At 35.1% G+C, this 20,882-nt stretch overlaps 1 protein-coding gene across 6 annotated transcripts in view; it reads right to left on the bottom strand.

Moving 5' to 3' along the window:
* LOC145688119 (solute carrier family 41 member 1-like) overlaps positions 1-20,882 on the bottom strand; it is a 120,264-nt gene that overhangs the window by 15,864 nt on the left and 83,518 nt on the right. For 4 of the 6 annotated variants that reach the window (XM_081761879.1, XM_081761884.1, XM_081761880.1 and 1 more), the window contains 5 exons: positions 17,717-18,032; positions 14,082-14,261; positions 9,627-9,771; positions 6,309-6,455; positions 3,935-4,082 (listed from right to left, as the gene is read on the bottom strand). In XM_081761879.1, the coding sequence (XP_081618005.1) occupies positions 3,935-4,082; positions 6,309-6,455; positions 9,627-9,771; positions 14,082-14,261; positions 17,717-18,010 (914 nt within the window). In that variant the 5' untranslated portion in view covers positions 18,011-18,032. Of the gene's footprint in view, positions 1-3,934; positions 4,083-6,308; positions 6,456-9,626; positions 9,772-14,081; positions 14,262-17,716; positions 18,033-18,792; positions 19,041-19,156; positions 19,377-20,882 lie in introns of those variants that run through there. The other 2 variants (XM_081761883.1, XM_081761878.1) reach the window with 2 other exon arrangements.

The following is a 20,882-nucleotide window of genomic DNA, read 5'->3' as shown; positions in this document are numbered from 1 at the left end:
CAAAAAAACTGAGGGAAAAAATTAGCTTTTCACGGCCTTGTATCTCTAATTCATTTACACAATAATATATTACATTAAATTTTAAAGTTGAATCGTACGACACTGGCACCAAAGTTCAAAAGTGAAAATATTAGTCTAGAAAATGACCTGTACTTACACCAAATAGCACTCTCCTGTTTTCAATTTCTTCATACAATGTATGTTGTTCAGAGTGCTGCGTTTGATTAGTGTAGAAAAGGAATAAGCCACGTACTTTTTTTTTTTTTTTCAATAGTACTCTTATTATCAATATATAAAGCAAAACAAGTTACTGCAACTTCGTCTATGTTAAGTCCTCACTGAAAGCCTTCCTAAACGTTACTTACTGGGTAAGCAGAAAATTTCCAACAGAAAGGGGAAAACTGACAATACAGACAGTCGTCGAGTTACGTAATTTCGCCTACGTGAGAAATTTCCGGCAGAAAAAAGTATTGCTGAACTGACATTAATTGAACAGTTTTTACCATCGGCGTTGTAAGAATATACTGTTCTGTCCTCTATTTAGAAAGCATATTATATAATTGAGATTTTGCATTCCAACATTAGTAAACAGTACTTTTTTCGTATTTTTTCATACGTGAGCAACTACATCACGGGAAAATAGGATGAAACCTGCGTTTCTACCACAGCAACCATGGTTTAGATGGTAATGAGTAAATAGCTCCTATGTCTTGGACTAGTTTCCAAACTTAAATCACAAAGCGTAAAAAAGAAGACACGCAGAAGGAGGCTTTCCTCATTCTCGCTGTATCCTACAGACTTTGGTAAGACTAACACGGGGAAAATAATATAAGCTACGGAGGTCAAACTCATTTAAATTATACATGTCACAAGAATATTTAGATTTCCGAACATACGATGTTTTAAATAAATATGCAAACTAAAATTAGAAAAACATTTAATGATGCTGGGCATTTAATAATTATCCAGCGCTTTTTAAGCAGCTACAGGCAAAAAGAGCACTTAACTGTAGCCAATATACAATACCCTTGCCAAAAAAAGCTAAAGTTTTTGTACAATTATATGTCATTTTGTATCATTTAAAGTTATACATGTGTGTGATTTTTTTTTTCACTAAAACGTAATTAAACTGATTCTTTATTTCTCTTCGCACCTCTTTGTTACCTTACTCACTAATAAAAAAAAATCTTATTTTTACCTTTATGCTACTGCAAATTTGTCAAGATGCTACTTTCTTAAATTATATGCAGAACTCTTCTAGATGGTTCTCTACTTGGGATATACCTGTTCAGTGCACTCCAATTTTAAGCTTTTGCTACAAACACGAGGATCTAACGTGGATGAAGAGCTTCATGTTCGGGTGTAGAGAGGAGTACAGTAAGCAGAAAATACTACTAGAAATAAAGTCTGATATTTTGTCACCCTCAGTTACAATAAATCTTATGACAGAAGTATGTCTGGCAAGTCAAAACTCTAAGATATCAAACGACAAAATTAACACGGCCCTCAAAAAGATAATTGTATAAAAACAGCTTTATTGTAAAACAGTACAGAATGTGGTAGCAATGAAACACCGTTCGATACGGTTCACATTTGTTGCTCTACTGGAAAGAGTATAATTTCAGATCAGGTGTGGAAGGTAACTGCATTCAAATGTCTGACTCGGCTTACTTGGCAGCAGCTCATCCTGTCAACTCAATTTTGCAGTACATGTTCGATGATTTGTGGAGCGATTTCACGAATAGCTCAATCAATATTGTACTTAAGTGCCTGAGTCGTTTCTGGACTATCACAATAACATCGATTTTTAACCACATCCTAGAAAAAAAAATTGCGCCAAATCGCTGCTTCATGGAGGCCAACCAACATCAACAAAACGGCTAATGACACGATTATTGAACTTAGTGTACAAAAGAGCGATTTTGGGATGATTGAGTGACACGTAGCGGCATCCTACTGGACCCAAACTCGCCCGCGTCTAATGTATCAATTTATGGAAAAAGAAATCTGTGAATATGTCCGTAGCAATCTCCGTTGACTGTAACATTGTATCTATCTTCATTTTCGAAGAAAAAGGGCCCAAAAAAGCCGCCACTCTACAAACCACACCAAACAACCACACGCTAAGGATGTACTGGCTTCTTGATGACTGGGGGCTCTCCAAGTTCCAAATACGGTAGTTTTGCTTGCTGATATGGCAGCCGAGATGAAAATGCTGCTCAACTGAAAATATAATTTTGTGAGGAAATTACGTAAATTTCAAGTTCTTCTAAAGCCCAAACAGAGAGGCGATAACAATGGAGGTGGTGATTTTGCTTTAATCCCTGAGTAAGTTGAGCTTTGAAAGCAAATAATCCGAGGGCTTTATACCAAATTCGCCTCAAGCTAATGCAGCTAATGTTCAGTAGCTCCGATCTGTGGTAAGTTGAGTTTCTCAGGTTGCTGAGCCGCGCACTTTCGGTAAAAGCAGCCGTATTCTGGACTTTGCACACTGGGCACATAAGACGATACCTTATACTATCACTTAATGTGCCAATCTCATGTACTTTCTCTGCACGAACTTGCACTCAGCAAGCGCTGTTGGAGCATTATTTCGACTGAACTTTCTCTTCAAACTTCCCACTATTTCGGCAACTCAACACTCACTTTGGAAATAAGTTTTTAATATTTTCCAATATCGTTGAAAAGTTAATCGATTCATTTCGCACTGCAGAAATATGATAGTGTTCCTTTTACTTGTTTGGGCACGAATCAGCTGTCACTCTGAACATAACATGTACTTTAAAAAGAACACCAAATGGTCCATCCTTTAGTTTGTGTCACATTTCTAATAAAGAATAACATATGTTGTATAACGTTCATGCACAGTTTTATCCACATAAAATCTTCCCGCGCAGGAGAGGACTTCCATAAGCTTTCTAAGCGCACATAGGTTAAGATGTCTCAAAAGGTAGGTTTAAACAACGGCTTTTATAAAACCTAACACTGTTTCCAAATGAGAGTAACTGACATTTGATAGAAGTAAATGGCCTATACTTAACAATAAAAAAGATAAATAAAAATAAAAAACACGGATTAAATACATTTAAGAGACGGAACTATGAAGCACAGACATATGCAACAGTATTATTCTTACAGTAAAGATACAAGCAGTCGAGTCTAGTGTGTAACACTGTCATCGAAGAAAGAAAGAAAAAAATCCATATTTCATATATAAACTGTATGTAAAATGTTCTCTTTTGTTGATGACTGTCCTCAAAGTTAGCTACTTTTAAGCTCTTCTTATTGTAGTAAAAGCCATGCTTTTTCACAGCAAATGCGCTAATTCTTCTCTCAATATAGTAAGTGCAAATCACCCCCAGTATAAATTATAAAGCCACTATTACCTATCAGTTTACAAGCTGAAAATATTTTTTTCCCTTCTTGAACTTAACATTTAGTTGTGCACTGTAAAATACATTAAGCAAAATCTTGCTTTCTTGTAGTTCCCACATTTCTACAGTATTTTTTAAATGAAAATAATCTACTTTCAAATACGAAAGTCATGTAGAAAAACTTGGCAACTAACATATCTTAAAACTGCATACTAATGGATGCACACAGTACAGCATTTTAATAATTTAGCTTACGATGAGCTTGTCAGCCAAGAGAAAAAGACATGTTTCTGTTTGATTTACTTCCATTCAAGAATAAGTGTACAGAACTCCGCAAAAAGTTGATGTTTTTGTTCTTCTCTATTTTTCTTAACCCTATCCAGGTTCTCAAATACACACAATTTTCATCTTTTATAGGTCGTGCATACTTCCACACAAAATATATTTCTAAGTGAATGATAAATGGCTATTATACACAAAATATCGTTAGTAAACATTGTTTTTCCTTTTTGTAAAGAAACGGACACATTTTAGTAACATATTAGTTAATGTCCACTTACCTACTAATTAACATAGCAGAAATTACTGGTGTCCAGCCAGTATATAAAACTTCTTTTGTATATGTATTTCGAGTCGCTATCCAACCCCAAAGTGGTGTCATTAAAAGGTAACATATTACAATTATTGGGGCAAGCCACTGTTTAGTATCTAAAGGAGAAGAATAAAGCATAATTATAAGTACGTAATGCAGAGAAAGAAAACTGCTAAAATTTGAAACGTTATTTCAAATGTTTCAAAAACATAATATACACCATGCAAACGTCGCTTATAATATTGCAAAATCAATGAAATTTTGAGAATAGATACAAGAAAATTGTATGGAAAAGAGCATAAAGCTTAGCAAATCTTTTGAGTTACTTTTACTGTTTACGATACTTCATTTTTAACAGACACAACAATTTAACTACAGGAAACCTGAAGTTTGTACAAGGAAATTATATATTAAACAGCAAATTGAATTTTGAATAATGAACACACAAAATAAAATGTCTCATATGTAATTTGCAACAAACAAATGTCAGTGCCGTAACGCATCTTTATTTCACTTTTTATTTACTTTGATCCTTTAATAAAATGAAGAAGAATGTATTTAGTTTGTATTTTTTCGCGATTTCATTTACGTAAGTATAATACTGCTATCTCTAAGAAAGAATGAAGAAGAAGAAAAAAAAATACAATACTTGGTTAGTTAAAGAAGTCTAGCTGAAGTCTCACACTTTTGATATCGGTAGGCCAGTGACTGGATTCCATGACAAAAAGAAGTCTGGAATCTGCGATGCGAAGAAATTCTCAATCGCACATTGCACCGCCTGGTCATCAGGGAAGTTCTTCCTTGCAAACAACTAATCGAGATCGGAAGATGTGGCAGCCGGTGGGAGAGACGTCAGGACAACATGGTGGATGAGGAAGTGTTTCCTACTGGAACTCATGGGGAGCGCAGTGTCCCTTGAGTAACATGTGGGTTATACTGTTGTGTAACACGAGGATACTATGTCTGTTGACAAGCTGGATACTTGCGGACAAGATTACAGTGTACTTCATGGAGTTCAGCGTTGTAACAATCCGCAGTGATGGTTTCGTCTCGACGGAAACAGGTATGATGGATCTCTCCAACCATAGATTACCATACCAAACAACAACTGCTGCGGGTAAAGATGAAGGGTAAGGGGAAAAACAAGGGAGTCCATGTGTGTGCTTTAACGGGTGCATTGTCCTATCCGTTGGTGACTTTTGGTACTATTTGACTGTATATGTCATGCATGCGTAGATGTAGAAATGTTCATGTAAAAGAGGCATAAGGTTTGACTAACCCTATTCATTTTGTACGTGGTTTTCAATATTGAAACGCCGTTTTCTCGAAAATACAGTTTTGTGACATTCCTTCTTTTTTTCCCCCATTACCCTTCAGATGTGGTTTTGAAAACCGTCCTGGACGTTGATCACGATCAAATCACTGTCCTGGCCGTTTACGATTGACATAGCTCTCCCACTTTTCATTTGAAGTGACAATACGATGCAGACATCTCTGTTAGTCTGTATACTCAGACACTCTGCACACCTCTAGACGGTGGTCCTTACTGGCCGGCTTTGACTCAAGTGATACCCATAACTTTTTTTCACCTTATCGACAACAGGGAGCAGTCAAACGATAGTGGTATGGTATATGCCAAACTCGTCTGCAAAAGCACGAACACATTTCCGAGAGTTCGCTTCCACCCCCTGAGAAGCTCATCAGAACATGCTATTGGTTAGTGGCTAAGGGGGTCATTTTTCAAAGTTATGTTACCTACACAAAATTTCACAAAGAGTGTATGGTGCGTTCATTTGTCACTCTCGACTCAAATGCACTGTTGATTTTCTCGCGCCTGATATGTGCTGAATGTTGCAGTTTGAACTCAAAGGAAAAGCATTCACAATTGTACATTCTCCATGATGACTTTTACACGACCTATTCAACAAAATACTGCTTCCTAATTGATCAGGCACTGAAATCTTTTTTTTTTTTTTTTAATATGTGCGGAGTTAGTGAGGTCGTACACGTGGCTTTGGCAATCGATTGGTTTCATTATAGACGGTGGTTTCTCCCAGACAAATAGTACGGACATTTCAATCACACCAACCCATTTTGTGTATTGGTAACGCACGACACAGAGCACCGCACTAAAGACTACGATTATGCGGTTAATTTGAAGTAGCATTATCTACGTTGTGGTTTAATGCACCGGAATGGTAATCCGGAGACAAGAGTTCTATCGCGGCTTAGTCACACAATTCCATTTTTTTCCAATTCGAATGTAATTTTACCTATAGGAAAAAGAAAAAAAATGTTGAGGAAAAATCAGTTGATGCATGCATTTTTGTTTCATAGCTTACCTATTGCATCATACAGGAACGATGCAATCCATGACAACAATGCTAAGGTAGTGAGATCTCCCAAACTGGCTGCTATTGGTGTTGCAACGTTATCAGGATTAATTTTATAGTGCCTCGATACCACAATAACAGCAACCATAATTATACCTGAAACAAAGTATATGTCAATTATTGGCACAATAATGGGTGAGTGAATTATGACACACTTCTATTATTTTTGGCATTGTATGCTTCCAGTAACTTTCGAAGCAAAAGATCTACTACACGGAAGTTATAATGGTTTATGTTCTGTGCCGAATGAGACGAGATTATTTTCTTTTTTCCTTAATTTTCAAAAGGTGTCCGCCTCCTAGAAAACAACGCACCCGTTCACTGCTCGAAAATGTTGCCCAGACAGATATATATAAACAACCAGTCAACGTGTATAATTTATATCCACCCATGTCCCTACCAGTTTGTATTCTTCATCCAAACAACAATGTTCGAGGATATACCATCTATATTTACTAACTATTCAGTTTCATCGTGAGGAATAATATGGAAGCTCTAGCAGTGTTGTACGAACTCCTTCCTGGTTGATTATTTAATATTTTTCATTTGACATGTAAATATAAAGGCCGGCCATCATACGGAACAGGCCTAATGGGGTCACGGGCCAGGGCACACACTGAAATGACATAGTTAGAACCACGCTTTGGCCACCTTTACTTGTCTAGGTTGCCCTAGATACCAATTTCACAAAGACTCAAAGACTGGGTGAACCTTAGAGGACATTGAAAAATTAGAAAAATTTCTCCTCCCCACTGGGGATCAAACTCGGGCCACCTTATCGACTACATTATAAAGGATTTTCACTTAACACGAAACTACTTGAAATGGAAAAAAAATGCCTATTTTATATTTGAATTTGAGACTCAATATTGCAACTTATAGCATTTAATATTAGATATTTCTATTATTTAGATACTTTTGTGAATACGTAGTCATGAAGATAATTTCTCAAAAATTTTTAAGGTACTATGATGTTACTGATTATCCTTCAACTATCAGGAGAGATTTAAAAGCTATAGTTACAATTTATAATTATCATAATTGCGTTATGCACCCGCTCCAATCGAGCTACTTGATATGATGTCACAAGTATGAAGCAGAACCACTGATATGACGATAATTTATTCCTCATATTTTTGGCAGCTGCCTGAGCAAATTCGCTCACCAACTTATCGGAGGAGTACAATTATGGGGGTGCCTGACGAAGTATCCAACTTTTGATAGTTTCTTTCTCTTCAAGAAAAGGAATTTTTCAGTGAAAGAAGGGAAATGAACACAGTACTCTGCGTGATCGACATATTAATTCACACCCTAGAACAACAATTGGTTTTACGTCAGTATGTTCTATCAAACAGGTGTACGCTAGTGGTTACTAGCGTCCTTGTTTGGTAATTGTTCCGGGTTCGAATCCGATGGAAGTCCATCCTAACTGAGGTTTCCTTAAGTTTCTCCCCAGTTCCACCAGGCAAATGCTCGGACGATATATTCAAATATGAACTGGTAATGAGACAGGATTGCACAGAAATCTATTCTTAATTTATTTTGGCGAATCTCTATTATAAGTACACATTGATTTATTTAGTTTAAATTAACGCTTAAATGGTTTCTTTTATGTACTTTTTTTTTTTTTTTTTTTTTGAAAATTTGCTAAATCCAAACCCCAAATCTGACAGACAATATAACTCAGGAATCAAAGAACTACACAGGAAATATTTCACAAGTATACGTCTGTCCCTTGCCAAATTTGATCAGATTGGATGAGCTCTCTAGATCATGTACGCTATATACAAGGTGATAAATGATTCATTGGGTTTGAAAGGGCTGTATTAAAAAAGCAAAAACATGTAACACACATAATAACGAATGATACATGAAGATATACAAAAACGGTCGAAGTTTCAGATATACTGATACAAATGCTCGATGTGGCTTTCTTTTGTCACACGGCACGCATCTACGTGCTAGTCTGGTTCGCTTCACATGCGCTCCACTGTTTTATCACAAACGCTTGAACATCTGTGCTTTTATCGTTACATGTTAGTCTTGCAGTTAGTGTCCTTAAACTGTCGATATCATCTCACAATGCTTTGGTGACCTAGTGGTGCACTTACAAACTGTTTAAAGAATGCACGCTGAATAATAACAACGGGAAAGTCTTCTCGTATTCCAAAACACAGAATCCTTTCTGCTGCATTGACTCCAATTTGGAAACTACTCTTGTGCTGAAATCCGTCGCCACGAGCCAAGATTTCGAATATCAGAAATTAAACTTTAAAACTTTTTTTTTATTATTATTATTAGCACAAATGTATTGTATTAATAATTTTCCGACATATTTCACTTGAACTAGCCACAGGCTAGTTTCACATTAAAACCCGATGAATTATTAATGAACAACCCTGTATTGTCCTTACGACCCACATTTTAAAAAAGAAAAATCAAATAAAGGGCAAAAAGTGAATAAAAATATCCGAACAGAAAATGTTTACACTACGACAAAAATATAGGGAAAACACAGACGTACAAAATTGTATGATACATGAGCGAAAGCGTTAAATATGGAACATATTCGCACACTACAATTATCAGAGAGATTTGACACATATTTTCAAGGATGTTTACAACACAATTATGTGCTTGATTAAAATAGTGTTACATCTGTTCCATCCATTTTCTTGGTTGGAGTTACGGTGCTACATTCTTATGTAAGTTAACGACATTCTTATGTTCATTACTTCATAACCTTGTTGAAATTGTTAAAAGTACAGGAATTTACAAAACTGTGTTTCATCATAATTACCCTGAAACTATAATAATAATAATAAAAAAAAAAAAATAAGTGAAAAATCAGAAACGTTGTTCTAAGTAAATTAATTGGAACTCGAAAATTAGGTATAATTCTGATTTTGATGAAAATTCAAATACCATGAAATGAAAGGTAAAGAACTAAGTTTTAAATTAAATAAACACGATCATTTTTTGAGAGCTATGTCCAACATAACAATGTCTTGTTTTTACGCAGTAAATTACTATGCACATTTAGCTGATAATCTTCTCCTTTAACAGCTTTCCGTTCAAACCCACCAACAAGATTTTTTTTTTTTTTTTTTTTTTTTTTTGTCAAGCGTAAGACTTTTGACTGACTTAAGAGTTACTGTTTAATACAGTTCCATCAATGGACAAAATTAGTAATAAAAAATACAAAAAAAAAAAAAAAAAAAAAAAAAATGTTAATATTTCCAACTTTCGATTTTGACTTCTACTTACCCAGTATAAAGCTTGCCAGTGATGCAGTAACCAGACTACTCGCACACAACAGAAGCCCATGACTAATTTCGAATTTTCCTTCTGGTACCCAACCCATCACAACAGCAGCTAAGGACGCTAAGAATCCAACGACGATTGCTTGACACTGTAAAATGTATATAAAAAATCCAATTACGTATCTATCCATCTCTTGTGGTTGTACGGTTAGCATACGCACATTTGCTGCGGTAAATAGAAGTTCATGTAGTCTGGGTCTCATGTTAAGATATACGCCCCATTTCGTACAGCCTCGGTTTTAAACGGAACGCTAAACTTCTACTAATCTACCAATATATGTATGTATACGGGGTGGACTATTTACCTTGATAAGCCTTTGTAACTTTTAAACTAGAACAAAAACGCCGAAATTTTGTACCATGCAAATATCGGTTGGGGGCATTGTTTGGCATATTCTGTGACACCATAGGTTAACAATATTGTCAATCCAACAAAGTTGTATTTTCTCAAACAGCTACATCAGGCTATTATATTTCAAATCTGCATTTTAAACGAAAATGTACAATGTTATACTTATTATTCAGTGTTGCAAACTAAAGATGCTACAGTATCACAAACAACCAACGCAAATGAGACACACGAGGCAATGTACATCTAAGGTACTTTCGTGTCTAATACTATGATCATGATATGACGGATTTCGAATGAATTCGAACGAAGTTACAAGGGACTGAAAATCTGACTTTTTTCAAAAGCCTTTATTTCGAAAAGCCGCTTAGATAAGTACCTAGTCCAATTGTATAGATGGTTTTCAATAGATGTGAAAATCACAATGCCTTTACAGCAATTCAATATCTCACATCGTTCTGGAGAATCACTTAAAATTATATTGATTCCAGAAATTATTGTAATTACACCTTTCAAAATGTACTCTTGTAATGTTATAAAGCAAGTAAGTCAAAAATTGTTTTAAAAAGTTCACACAAATATGCCATTTTAAACAATATATTAAATTTTACATTTTTTCATATCTCTTAAATGGTTCAAGATATCACATTGCTGTAACCGGCATTATGATCTTTATGCCTACTGGAAACCATCTACGTAATTCGATGTGATACTTATCTAAACACTTTTTCGAAAAAAGTCAAATATTTAATTCAATTCCTTTCAACTTACCTTCTACTTGTTAAAAATTGTCATATGATAATTGTAGTATTCGACATTAAGGTACTTTGGCTGTGCATTACCCCGTCCGTCTTACTTGCCTTATTACTGTTGTAGAATCCTCCAAAATTGAGTTGTTTTCGATGTTTGTGACACTGTAGTATTCTTAGTTTGCAACACTACATGGCAAGTGTGGTATTGTACTGTACATTTCCGTTTTACATATTATATATATATATATATATATATATATATATATATATATATATATATATATATATATATATATATATATAATTTATTTATTTATTTTTGTTGAGTTGACAAGAATGTTAACCTTCTGGTATCACAGAGTACGCCAAACAATGTCCCTCTGCTGATATTTTCACGGTACGAAATTTTAGCATGTTTTGTTCATTAGTTTTAAAGTTACAAGGGTGTAACACGATAAGTGGTCTACCCTGTATATGTACGCATTTTTTAAACTCACTACACTCATGTAGAGCAATATACGTATAACTATAAACAGAAATATAGACTTTTTAGCCTCTCTAATGCTGTAGTAAATAGTGGGAAAAACAACTCCCATAAAGAATAATCAAAGCCAAGAAGTCCATATACTTTGCAATATATATATATATATATATATATATATATATATATATATATATATATATATATATCAAAAGAAATGATTAGCAAGAGAATTTGTTTCATCACAAGATACACGCTGCTTACGTGAAGGTATATAAGAAAATTAACTTCATTAATGAGGTGTGTTATAGCCACTACGTGTTGCAATGGAAGCTTCTAGTCTGGACTGAATAGAGGTACTTTAAAAACTTGTTCTAGAATGTCTCATTATCTTCTGTCAACCTGAATAAGTAAATTCAGGAAAGAAGGTGCCGGTGAATGTATGCGACTAAGATTACGTCGCCCCACCTAGTTCCATATATGCTCGATTAGAAAAGTCTAGGGTTCGTATTGACCTATGCTGTAGGCAAGTAAATGTTGTTCTTAAGAACACAGCATATTTTAAACGATATATAGGAAAATTATCAAATTTACTTTCCACAAGATAGAAGTAAGCCGCCAGCTCTCTCAAAGTGGAGGGGGACGGTGGCTCAGTGGTAGAGCGCTTATCTCTGGTGCGTAGGGTCCCTGGGTTTTCTCGGGGTACTCTCGTTTCTTCCCACTTTCTCACTCTACCAATTCTTCCATCATCATTCACTTGCTTTAATCATCGTCTTCCTTACTCTAGCGGGCATAATCATAGGACGTTAAACTGAAAGATTTCATTTCATTTTCTCTCAGAATGGACCGCGGATAAATACGGATAGAATATACCTCTTTTCAGATCGGCGTCAGACACGTAATTATTTATCATTGATTCCATGCACAAGCGTCTTTTGTCAATGATTCACAGATTATTCTTCCCTCCAATATACCCGCTCTTGGTGCCACGGAAGATATTCTGCGCAATAATGTAGCGTGAGTCATAATCTTGCTAAATGCATATGTAAACATAATTCTGCTCATGTAAACTAATGTTTACGTCTTTCATGCATACTTAATGCTTCAATGGGTTCTACAGAAGAAGTGGTCTCGGGGCGCAAAAATTGGAATTCCAATGACCTTCAACGTCAAATTATTTGTTTATCTGACTAGAATCATTTGTTATTTGTATTTTGAGAATCCATAAATTACACATTCTGAATGCTCTTTCACTCTGTTACCAGTGTTATTATTGTCAAAATATTTTCCGAGTACAAGCATGTATTTCATACACTTCTTTCATTATATACTAGCGTATACCTCCGCGTGTAACCGCGAACAAAATTTTTCATCTCTTCCGCTCACTATATTTCATTCCTCTTTAGTCTTCAATATTAAATGCAAGTGAACACGCCAAAAAATAATTTTAAAAAATAAACTAAGTAAATAAAAACAATTTAATAAGTCCCCATCTCCTCTTAAGATATGTAATTCCCAAAATTTCACCTTATTTACAGACTAGAGTGCAAGGAAAACATTTATATAAAATTTCAAGGTTCTACGCCTTACAGTTTCGAAGATCTGGTGAGCGACGAAAATCATATACGCCTCCATCCTTCCTAGGATATATAATATTTAAAACCTTATCTTATTTACAGTCTAGGATGTTAGAAGAATATTTATACAAAATTTTAAGATTCTACATCTTATAGTTTCGGAGATCTGACGAACACAGATACACACACACAAATAAAATAAGCCCTCATCCCTCCTTAGGATACGCAATTCTCAAAACCTTGCCTTATTTGCAGCCTAGGATGCACGAACATTTATCCAAAATTTCAAGGTTCAACGTACTATAGTTTTGGAAATCGGGTGAACATAAATATATATAAGTTTCAGTCCCCCTTAGGATATGCAAATTCCGATAACCTCGCTATATTTCCGCCTCGGGTGTAAGTACATCATCTATACAAAATTTCCAAGTTCTACTCATTAAAATTTCGAAGAAGTGATGAATGCAAAAAATTATGCAACCTTTTCCTCAGGACACCCATTGCACAGAACACTATATTATCTACAGAGGATCCAAGGAAAATATTTGTACAGAATTTTACGATTTTGCAAGCCTAATAGTTTCGGAGATCTGGAGAACGGCCGAAAAACCATTCAACCCGCTTAAAATAGGCATTTCGCAAAATTCCGTCTTATCTACAGCCTAGGGTGAAAGGCGAATATTTCCACAATACTGAAGATTCTAAGCCTAGTAGTTTCTGAGATATGTTGATGCGTGAATCAGTGAGTGGATTTACTCTTTTATATACAATTTGCTTTTTGCATCCACGTAAACTTAAGTTATCGCTATAAAGAATCATACTGTTTTCCATGTAATTATAATTGTTTTCCGTGTAAATTATACTTGAAAAACTTCAAATTTTATCAACATAAAAATGCAGTGCAGTTGCTCTTTAAATTATAAACTGTGAATAGCGTATTAATACTTAACTTACGTTTGATTCTAATTCTATTCAAACGCGTTGCATATTTTATAACATGTTATTAACAGCGCACCGAATCAATTAAATGATTCGAGTGGTATATTGCTCTTTTTGTGTGAATGCAGTTACCCCTAATCTTACCGTTGCATTATGATGACCTTTATATTTTTACATATGCATCTGAGAGAAAACGTATGCAACATTTAAAGTTGTTTCCTCTGATTTCACTTGAAATAAGATTGATTTATCATTTCTTGCAATCAAAGAGTCATTAAATGCGAAGACAATGTTTTCTTACCTGGATTAGTGACAAGTTGCCAAATATCATACTCCACTGCTCTTTTGGACTATCCATGTAACCTAAATTTGCGTGTGTAGAAAGTCTAGACGCCAGCGTCATCTCCAGGTTACCCTTTAAGCCTAACAACGCTGGTACTAATATAAAAACTTCTGACACAACTTCGAACACAGGCCAATGCTGAAATTTAAAATAATAAAGAATTAATCAAAGTGAAATCTGTATAGTACGGATTTCAAAAAGCCTTAACTTCGAAACGAATGGCTGTTAGTTCCTCTGAAAATTTAATGTCTTAGGTTTTAATCACTTCTTATCTCTGATGATACCAATATTTTAAATATTTTACGAAAATTCTGGACAGCATAATTTCCCTTTGTATTGCTGAGTTTTTCTCATAGGGAAAAAACAAATAATGAAATATGAAAATTACAAAATTGGAAGATCATATGGGTCGGATTCTACGTTAAGTTATGTCTAGGTTTCAGATAGCCTTAGTGTCACACGGAGTGTTTAACTTCAAACCAAACAATCTTTAGCTGTGGCTCTTAAAAATCTCAAAGATAAAACAATTGCAGGCGAAATATGCAATATTAATCTATCATTTAAACAAGTTCTGCAGAACAAATGTGTTTTCAATAACGAGTAGAATTCGTCTGAGAAAATATATATATATATATATATATGGAAACTTAGATTTCAAACCAGTAATTGTTGATAATGTCTAGCATTAAGGTCAGCCTGTGATCTTATCTTAACTAACAGTAATAATTATAAACCTTTATAAGAACTCAATGTTAAAAGTACGAAAGCTTATAAAATTAGTATTAGAAGTCATAGTTTCCTGTAAGCTATAGACGTTTCAGACATACTAGAATTATTTCTTCTTTATATTAAAATCTACTCAAACTTCAATGAACTTACGGGATGAGTCATAACTGTCATAGCAACTCGTCGCGAACCACTAGGAAGCAGCGTCTCGTCATAGATCTTCCGATCTCTTTTATCATTGACAGTATCCCTTACCTGTTTGCAATCGTTGAAATTTAATTTATCGTATCTCAGAAATCCGACGTTTCTCTGTTCCTCTTCCCGATCCTCAAGGTTTGCTCTTTCTTTTCTTTTCTTTTTTTTCTATATAGGTTGATCCATAACGTATCAAATTTCAAGGTTTCAGGAAAAAATAAAAACTTTACTATGAATTTTATTGACAATTTCAAAAAGACTTAACTCCGAAACGAATTGCTGTACCAACGACGGCTAAGCGCTAAAGAACTGAAATTGTATTCATACAATCAATTCTTGCCAAAATTTTTGACAAGTTGATTAGATAAAGTTACTTTTCTTTGTTCTACGATTAACAGCCATTAGTACGTCAATTTCCTTTTTGACCAAATTGTAGCTTTTAAACTTATCACCAACAATAACGTTATAGACTCCAGCTTCTAAACTGAAGGATTTATATCCATGTTTATTAGATTCTCTTTTCCGTTTGGTATCAGACCTAATTTCACCAAGACATCAATCATCATCAATCATCCTTCATACTACCATTCTCACCAATGCCCATTACGTTTAACTCCCTTTTTCTACTAAATCTCTTAGTTGCGCAGTTAAAAGCTATATATATATATATATATATATATATATATATATATATAAATCCATTTCCAATAGAGTCACATTTTAGAAACCTACGTATTCACGTAAATAGATAAATAATAATAATAAAACTGCTTTTACTTTTGGAACTCTTCTGTTAAAACTGTAAACTATAATTTCATAAATCATGGCAACTGAGCTACAGCCACCAAAGCAGTGTTTCGAAAACGTTCACACAAAATGTCCAATTTGGGATGGAAAGTCGCTAAAAAAATTAGATCCTTAATATTTCCGACATCTTTATACGATTTTTTAAAAGTACTGGTCATTCTAGCTTTGCAACTACGTATATCTTAAACAAAAATAAAATATGACCAAAGCAAAAACTTATTACTATGAGTCCCAGTTTCTACAATCAATCGTTGCATTAATCAGAAACGTTACCTGATGTATTGAAGCAGTTTCGGCAATATATCTGTTCGAAAGTATAATACAGATTAGTAATATTAAATGTTTGTTTTTTTAGGTTTTATTTTTAAAATTTTAAAAATACACAAAAGTCAGAAATCTACAAGAAAAAAAAAAATCTAACGCTTACTTCACTTTACGCTAAATACAACTAAATTTCTTGCTATTAATGGTATATTATTTGTGGTTCTTAACGGAAGCTGTGTAAAGTAAAAGAGATTAAATGTTGGGATTGTTCTCCGTTAGAGAGCAAGGGATAACAGGAAACGAGGCGAGTGTGTAGAAGAACAGTCACGCTGTAGGTCTGGCTAACTCGTCATCGCTAGAAATTAACTCGTCGTCTTGATTAAAAGAAACAAATAAAAATATCAAGACTTGTTTCGAACTGCTTAATTAGAGATGAACAAGTTGCTGTCAAAGAAAAGTCGCTAAATCGTCATTTAAAAATCACCAAAAAGTCGCAAATCGCAGATTTTGTTTTTGTTTTTTTGTCGCAATCTTGGAAGTCGAATTCCCTGCATTTAGCGACTTTTCCCCCAAATTGGCAACACTCGCTAAAAACAGCTGCAGCAAAGTAAATGCACTATATGCGTTTGAAGGCTACAGGGAGGTACTTTTCAATGCCACGAACAGATAGAAGCGTCTGTGAGGTAACGGTAATGGGCAATCAAAAGCACTTATTACTGCTTAGGTTTCAATACAAGTAAATACAAAAGTACAAAGAAAGTTATAGCACGTACGGTAGCAAATACTCTTCAAATAGTCTCCCACGATAACCATTATTATTATTATTATTATTATTATTATTATTATTATTGGGAACGCGTTGCAAGATGTTAGATATTGACGGATCTCACACAGCCGACAGTATTCAACGCTTTTCTCCTCACCGCGTGGATGTCGTGGAGAACTATTTGAAGGATGTTAGCTATTCTCTACGTGCGTACCATACTTTTTTTCTTTTCTTTTTTTTTTTTTTTTTTTTTTTTTTTACTTTTGTGTTTATGTATACATATCAAAACCTGATCGAGCAATGAATTCATACTTACGCATCTTTCGATAATTCCTGCACACAGATGCCATATGTTAGTGTGATTGAAAAACACCCTTCTGTACTCTTCAATCGCATATACTAACTTTCCACTGCTTCAGCGTTTTCTTGACAGCTTTAACACAAACGAAATAACTCTCGAATTTTACCAGGAAGTCTTGTAATAACGTTATTAAAGTAGCAATGACTGGCCGTTGATAAATTTAATCTTTTCAGGTACATGGAAGTGTGTGTGTACATTTTTAAAAATCTACTGTACGAGGGAGACTATATCTTGTACAGTGACGAACGAATTCTTGTACAGTCAGTCAGTACCAGTATTTCTGGTGGCACTTGCATACCCAATGTTTTAAACTAAAAAGGCATATACTTTCAAATATTCCAAATTATAAGTTTATTTTTGATGTAAGTAATACTACCCACCATCCTGTTACACTAGATTCCTTTCTTTACCTTAGTGTTTTAATTACATTATGTTTATTTACAGGGTATATAAAGATACAATAATATATCCTACCTGGACGACATCAAGTAATACGCCAGCACCAACCATGCCGAGTCCAGCAACCAGGAATGGAATAAACACTTGCAATGCAATTGACCATACATTTTCAGCATCGTCCCTATTGCTATGACGTACGGTCAACTTCGATGATGGCATTCCATCCAGTAGCTGGCATCTTTCTTCCCCAAAAGATTCTAAAACGTCTTCTTTTTCCATGTCTGATACTGCATTTTCTGCTGCCATCTTATTACGGTGTCTACGTTTGCGAGCGGAATGCCTATTCCTACCTGTTGATTTTCCAGGCATAATCAAGTGATGTTGACTGGTCCTAGTGGAAAAGATGAAATCATTAAAATCAGTCATGAAAAACAAAACGAAATTAGATGAAATTTTCTTTTCTAATAGTCTCAACAAATAATGGCCTAATTTACTCCCCTAAGCCAGTCATTTCCAACTGAATGCTCTGTGACGTTACAATTTGCTTCTCGGAGAGGGAGGGAGCGTCTGACAGTTAATCTGACGTTGATAAAGGACACTGATGGTAGGCGAACATGATCATCGATGGTTTTGCAGGCCTACTATTCTGGATCAATAACTCCATGTACACTGCCGTCACTTGTTCTCCTACTTCATTCTCTCCCCTCTTTTTTCTCATCGCGTTTCACTGCTTCCGCACTCCTACGTCATAACTCGAACAGTTGGAGATGACTGCCGTAAGTCTAACCGACTCTGCTGTAAAGTCACTGTTTACTGCCAGTGGCTGTTCTTGAGACAAGTCACATTAGTAAAATAATAATAATAATAATATATAAATAAAATAAATTTTATCACTACAGACTAAGGGAAGAAAGTTTTACACAGTTTCAGGAAATTGTATAGAAGAATTAGTACACTACATAAGCTTTATTCTCTTACGTAACGATAACATTTGAACATTTACTGATATGAGTTCCCATAAAAGCTGCCACTGATTTACCCGGAGAATATGTGAATACTTTTTTCAAATCAAATCAAAATAAGGGACGAATTCACACAGCTTTTGTACACGAAAAAATTACTCCAGTTGGTTCTCACGTGGTTATAAATACCTTTGTTAGAAACATTCATTCTGACTATTGTAAACAGAATTAATACTGCACAGATCTCAAATCTCAACCGGGTGTCATGTTTGTAACAATTTCTTCTTCCTGGACGTAACTGAAACTACTCGATTTAAGGAATTCACACATTACAGAAAATGTCTACAATCACACCAGAGCACTCTATCATTGTTAATATTGTATTTTCCTTCAGTTGTGACATAAAATGTTTAATTTATCTGTTCCACGGGCATGCCCTGCAAGATAAAAGAAACGGGCAATTTCAATTAAATGATGAAGTAAGAATTGGTGGAATGAGACAGTGGAAGAAACAGCTAAAAAAACAAAGGAACAATCCTGTCTAGAAACTCACATGGGCTTGGATCGAACCAGTGATCCTCTGCATCGTAGTTGAGCACTCCACTACTGAGCCACTATTCCCTGCGATTCATGATACGAAACTATTTTCAGACACAGAAGAGTTGGATGCTTTAAACAAACGATGAAGAACCTACATTCGTAACAGTACCTATCTATACTTTTTGCCCTTGAGTGTCCTGGACTTTAGTTGTGAAGGTACGTGTGATTCATATGACAATCTGTTTCTATTATGTAATCTACTGGAACAAAGTTAAGGATGTTTGCTTGAACTTGCAGTCGCAGTGACGAAACCTTGTTGACAAAGAAGCTATGCTATCTATTTGCTTGACCATCGCTACTGATGACTAACTGTCTGTACTTTGTTTTGAAGTAGTCTGATAACGGAAGCAGTTTGCAGATACTACACTGATTCGTTCAGCATAAATGACTCTCATAACCACAGGAACAATCTATAGTGGAATCAACTATCGTCACGTTCAAAAGCGTATTCCGTCAGATAAAGTATTTAAAAAAAAAAAAAAAAAAAAAAAAAAAAAAAAAAAACCTTGTGCATTAACCACGTACAGTACTACTTTTACATTTTTGAAATCATACAAAAGTGAGCATGGAAACAGCTCTTATCCACTCGGAGGTGATCAAAATTATATATAGGGAGAAATTCACTTTTGTACAAGCATAACAATTGCTTTACATACTGTTATAAAAATGAAAATGAAATGAAATCTTTAACGTCCCACAATTATACCTTTTAGGCTAAGGAGACGATGATTAAGGCAAGTGAATGATGATAGAAGAATTGGTGGAATGATAATGTGCGAGGAAACAAGAGTACCCCGAGGAAACCCAGGGACATGATGTTTACCACAAATTTACTTGGCCGGGATTCGAATCAGTGACCCCACATACGTGAGGTAAGGGCTCTACACTGAGCCACTATACCCCCTACTGTTATAAAAAAAAATGTTACAAAATATTATGTATCAGACAATATTCAAACTGTCCAAACTGTATATGGTCCAAACTGTCAAATCTCTAACGATTACAAAATACACTGATGGAACTGCATTTAAGGACACACAGTGGAAATTCATAAATCTTGCCCAAAGTTCGTATAAAAAGCGAAAGTAAGTGGTAGTTATCCAAGCATGTTCTCTATGAAAAAAAAAAATGAAATGAAATCTTTAAGTTTAACGTCCCACGGTTATGCCGGTTAGGCTAAAGGAGACGGTGATAATGAGAAATGAGGGAAATGGTGGAATGAAGAAAGTGGGAGGAAACGGGAGAACCCCGAGAAAACCCACGAGCACGGTGTTTGTCCACCACAAAGTCCATACGGCGCGAGCTGGGATCGAACCAGGGACCCCAAGCACCGGATGTGAACGCTCTACCACTGAGCCACCGCGCCCCCCATGTTCTCTGGGAAACATCCTAATATGTTATTCAAGGTGTTCATAAGCATAGTGTTCATAATAAGGCCACACAAACAGGTCTTCCGGCAGGCAACTGATTGTATAGATGCTAAATGTTTGTCTAGGGTATGTTATCATAAATTCATTCATCGTTAAAATGTAGCACCGCTCTTAATTTGTCTCGCCACTACAGTCTCTCCAAACATTATTGAAGAGGATCTCGGCAATGAACAGGTGTCAGGAGCAATCATGCGAAAGAAATGTGGGAAAGTAGATCTGTCTTAATATATTGTTTAGGATTCGTGTACA

Source organism: Thermobia domestica, chromosome 6, assembly GCF_964235325.1.
Source record: "Thermobia domestica chromosome 6, izTheDome1.hap1.1, whole genome shotgun sequence".
NCBI classification, from domain to species: Eukaryota; Metazoa; Arthropoda; class Insecta; order Zygentoma; family Lepismatidae; genus Thermobia; species Thermobia domestica.
Note: the sequence above shows the minus strand (reverse complement) of the source record. Positions and strands in the feature narration are given on the sequence as shown.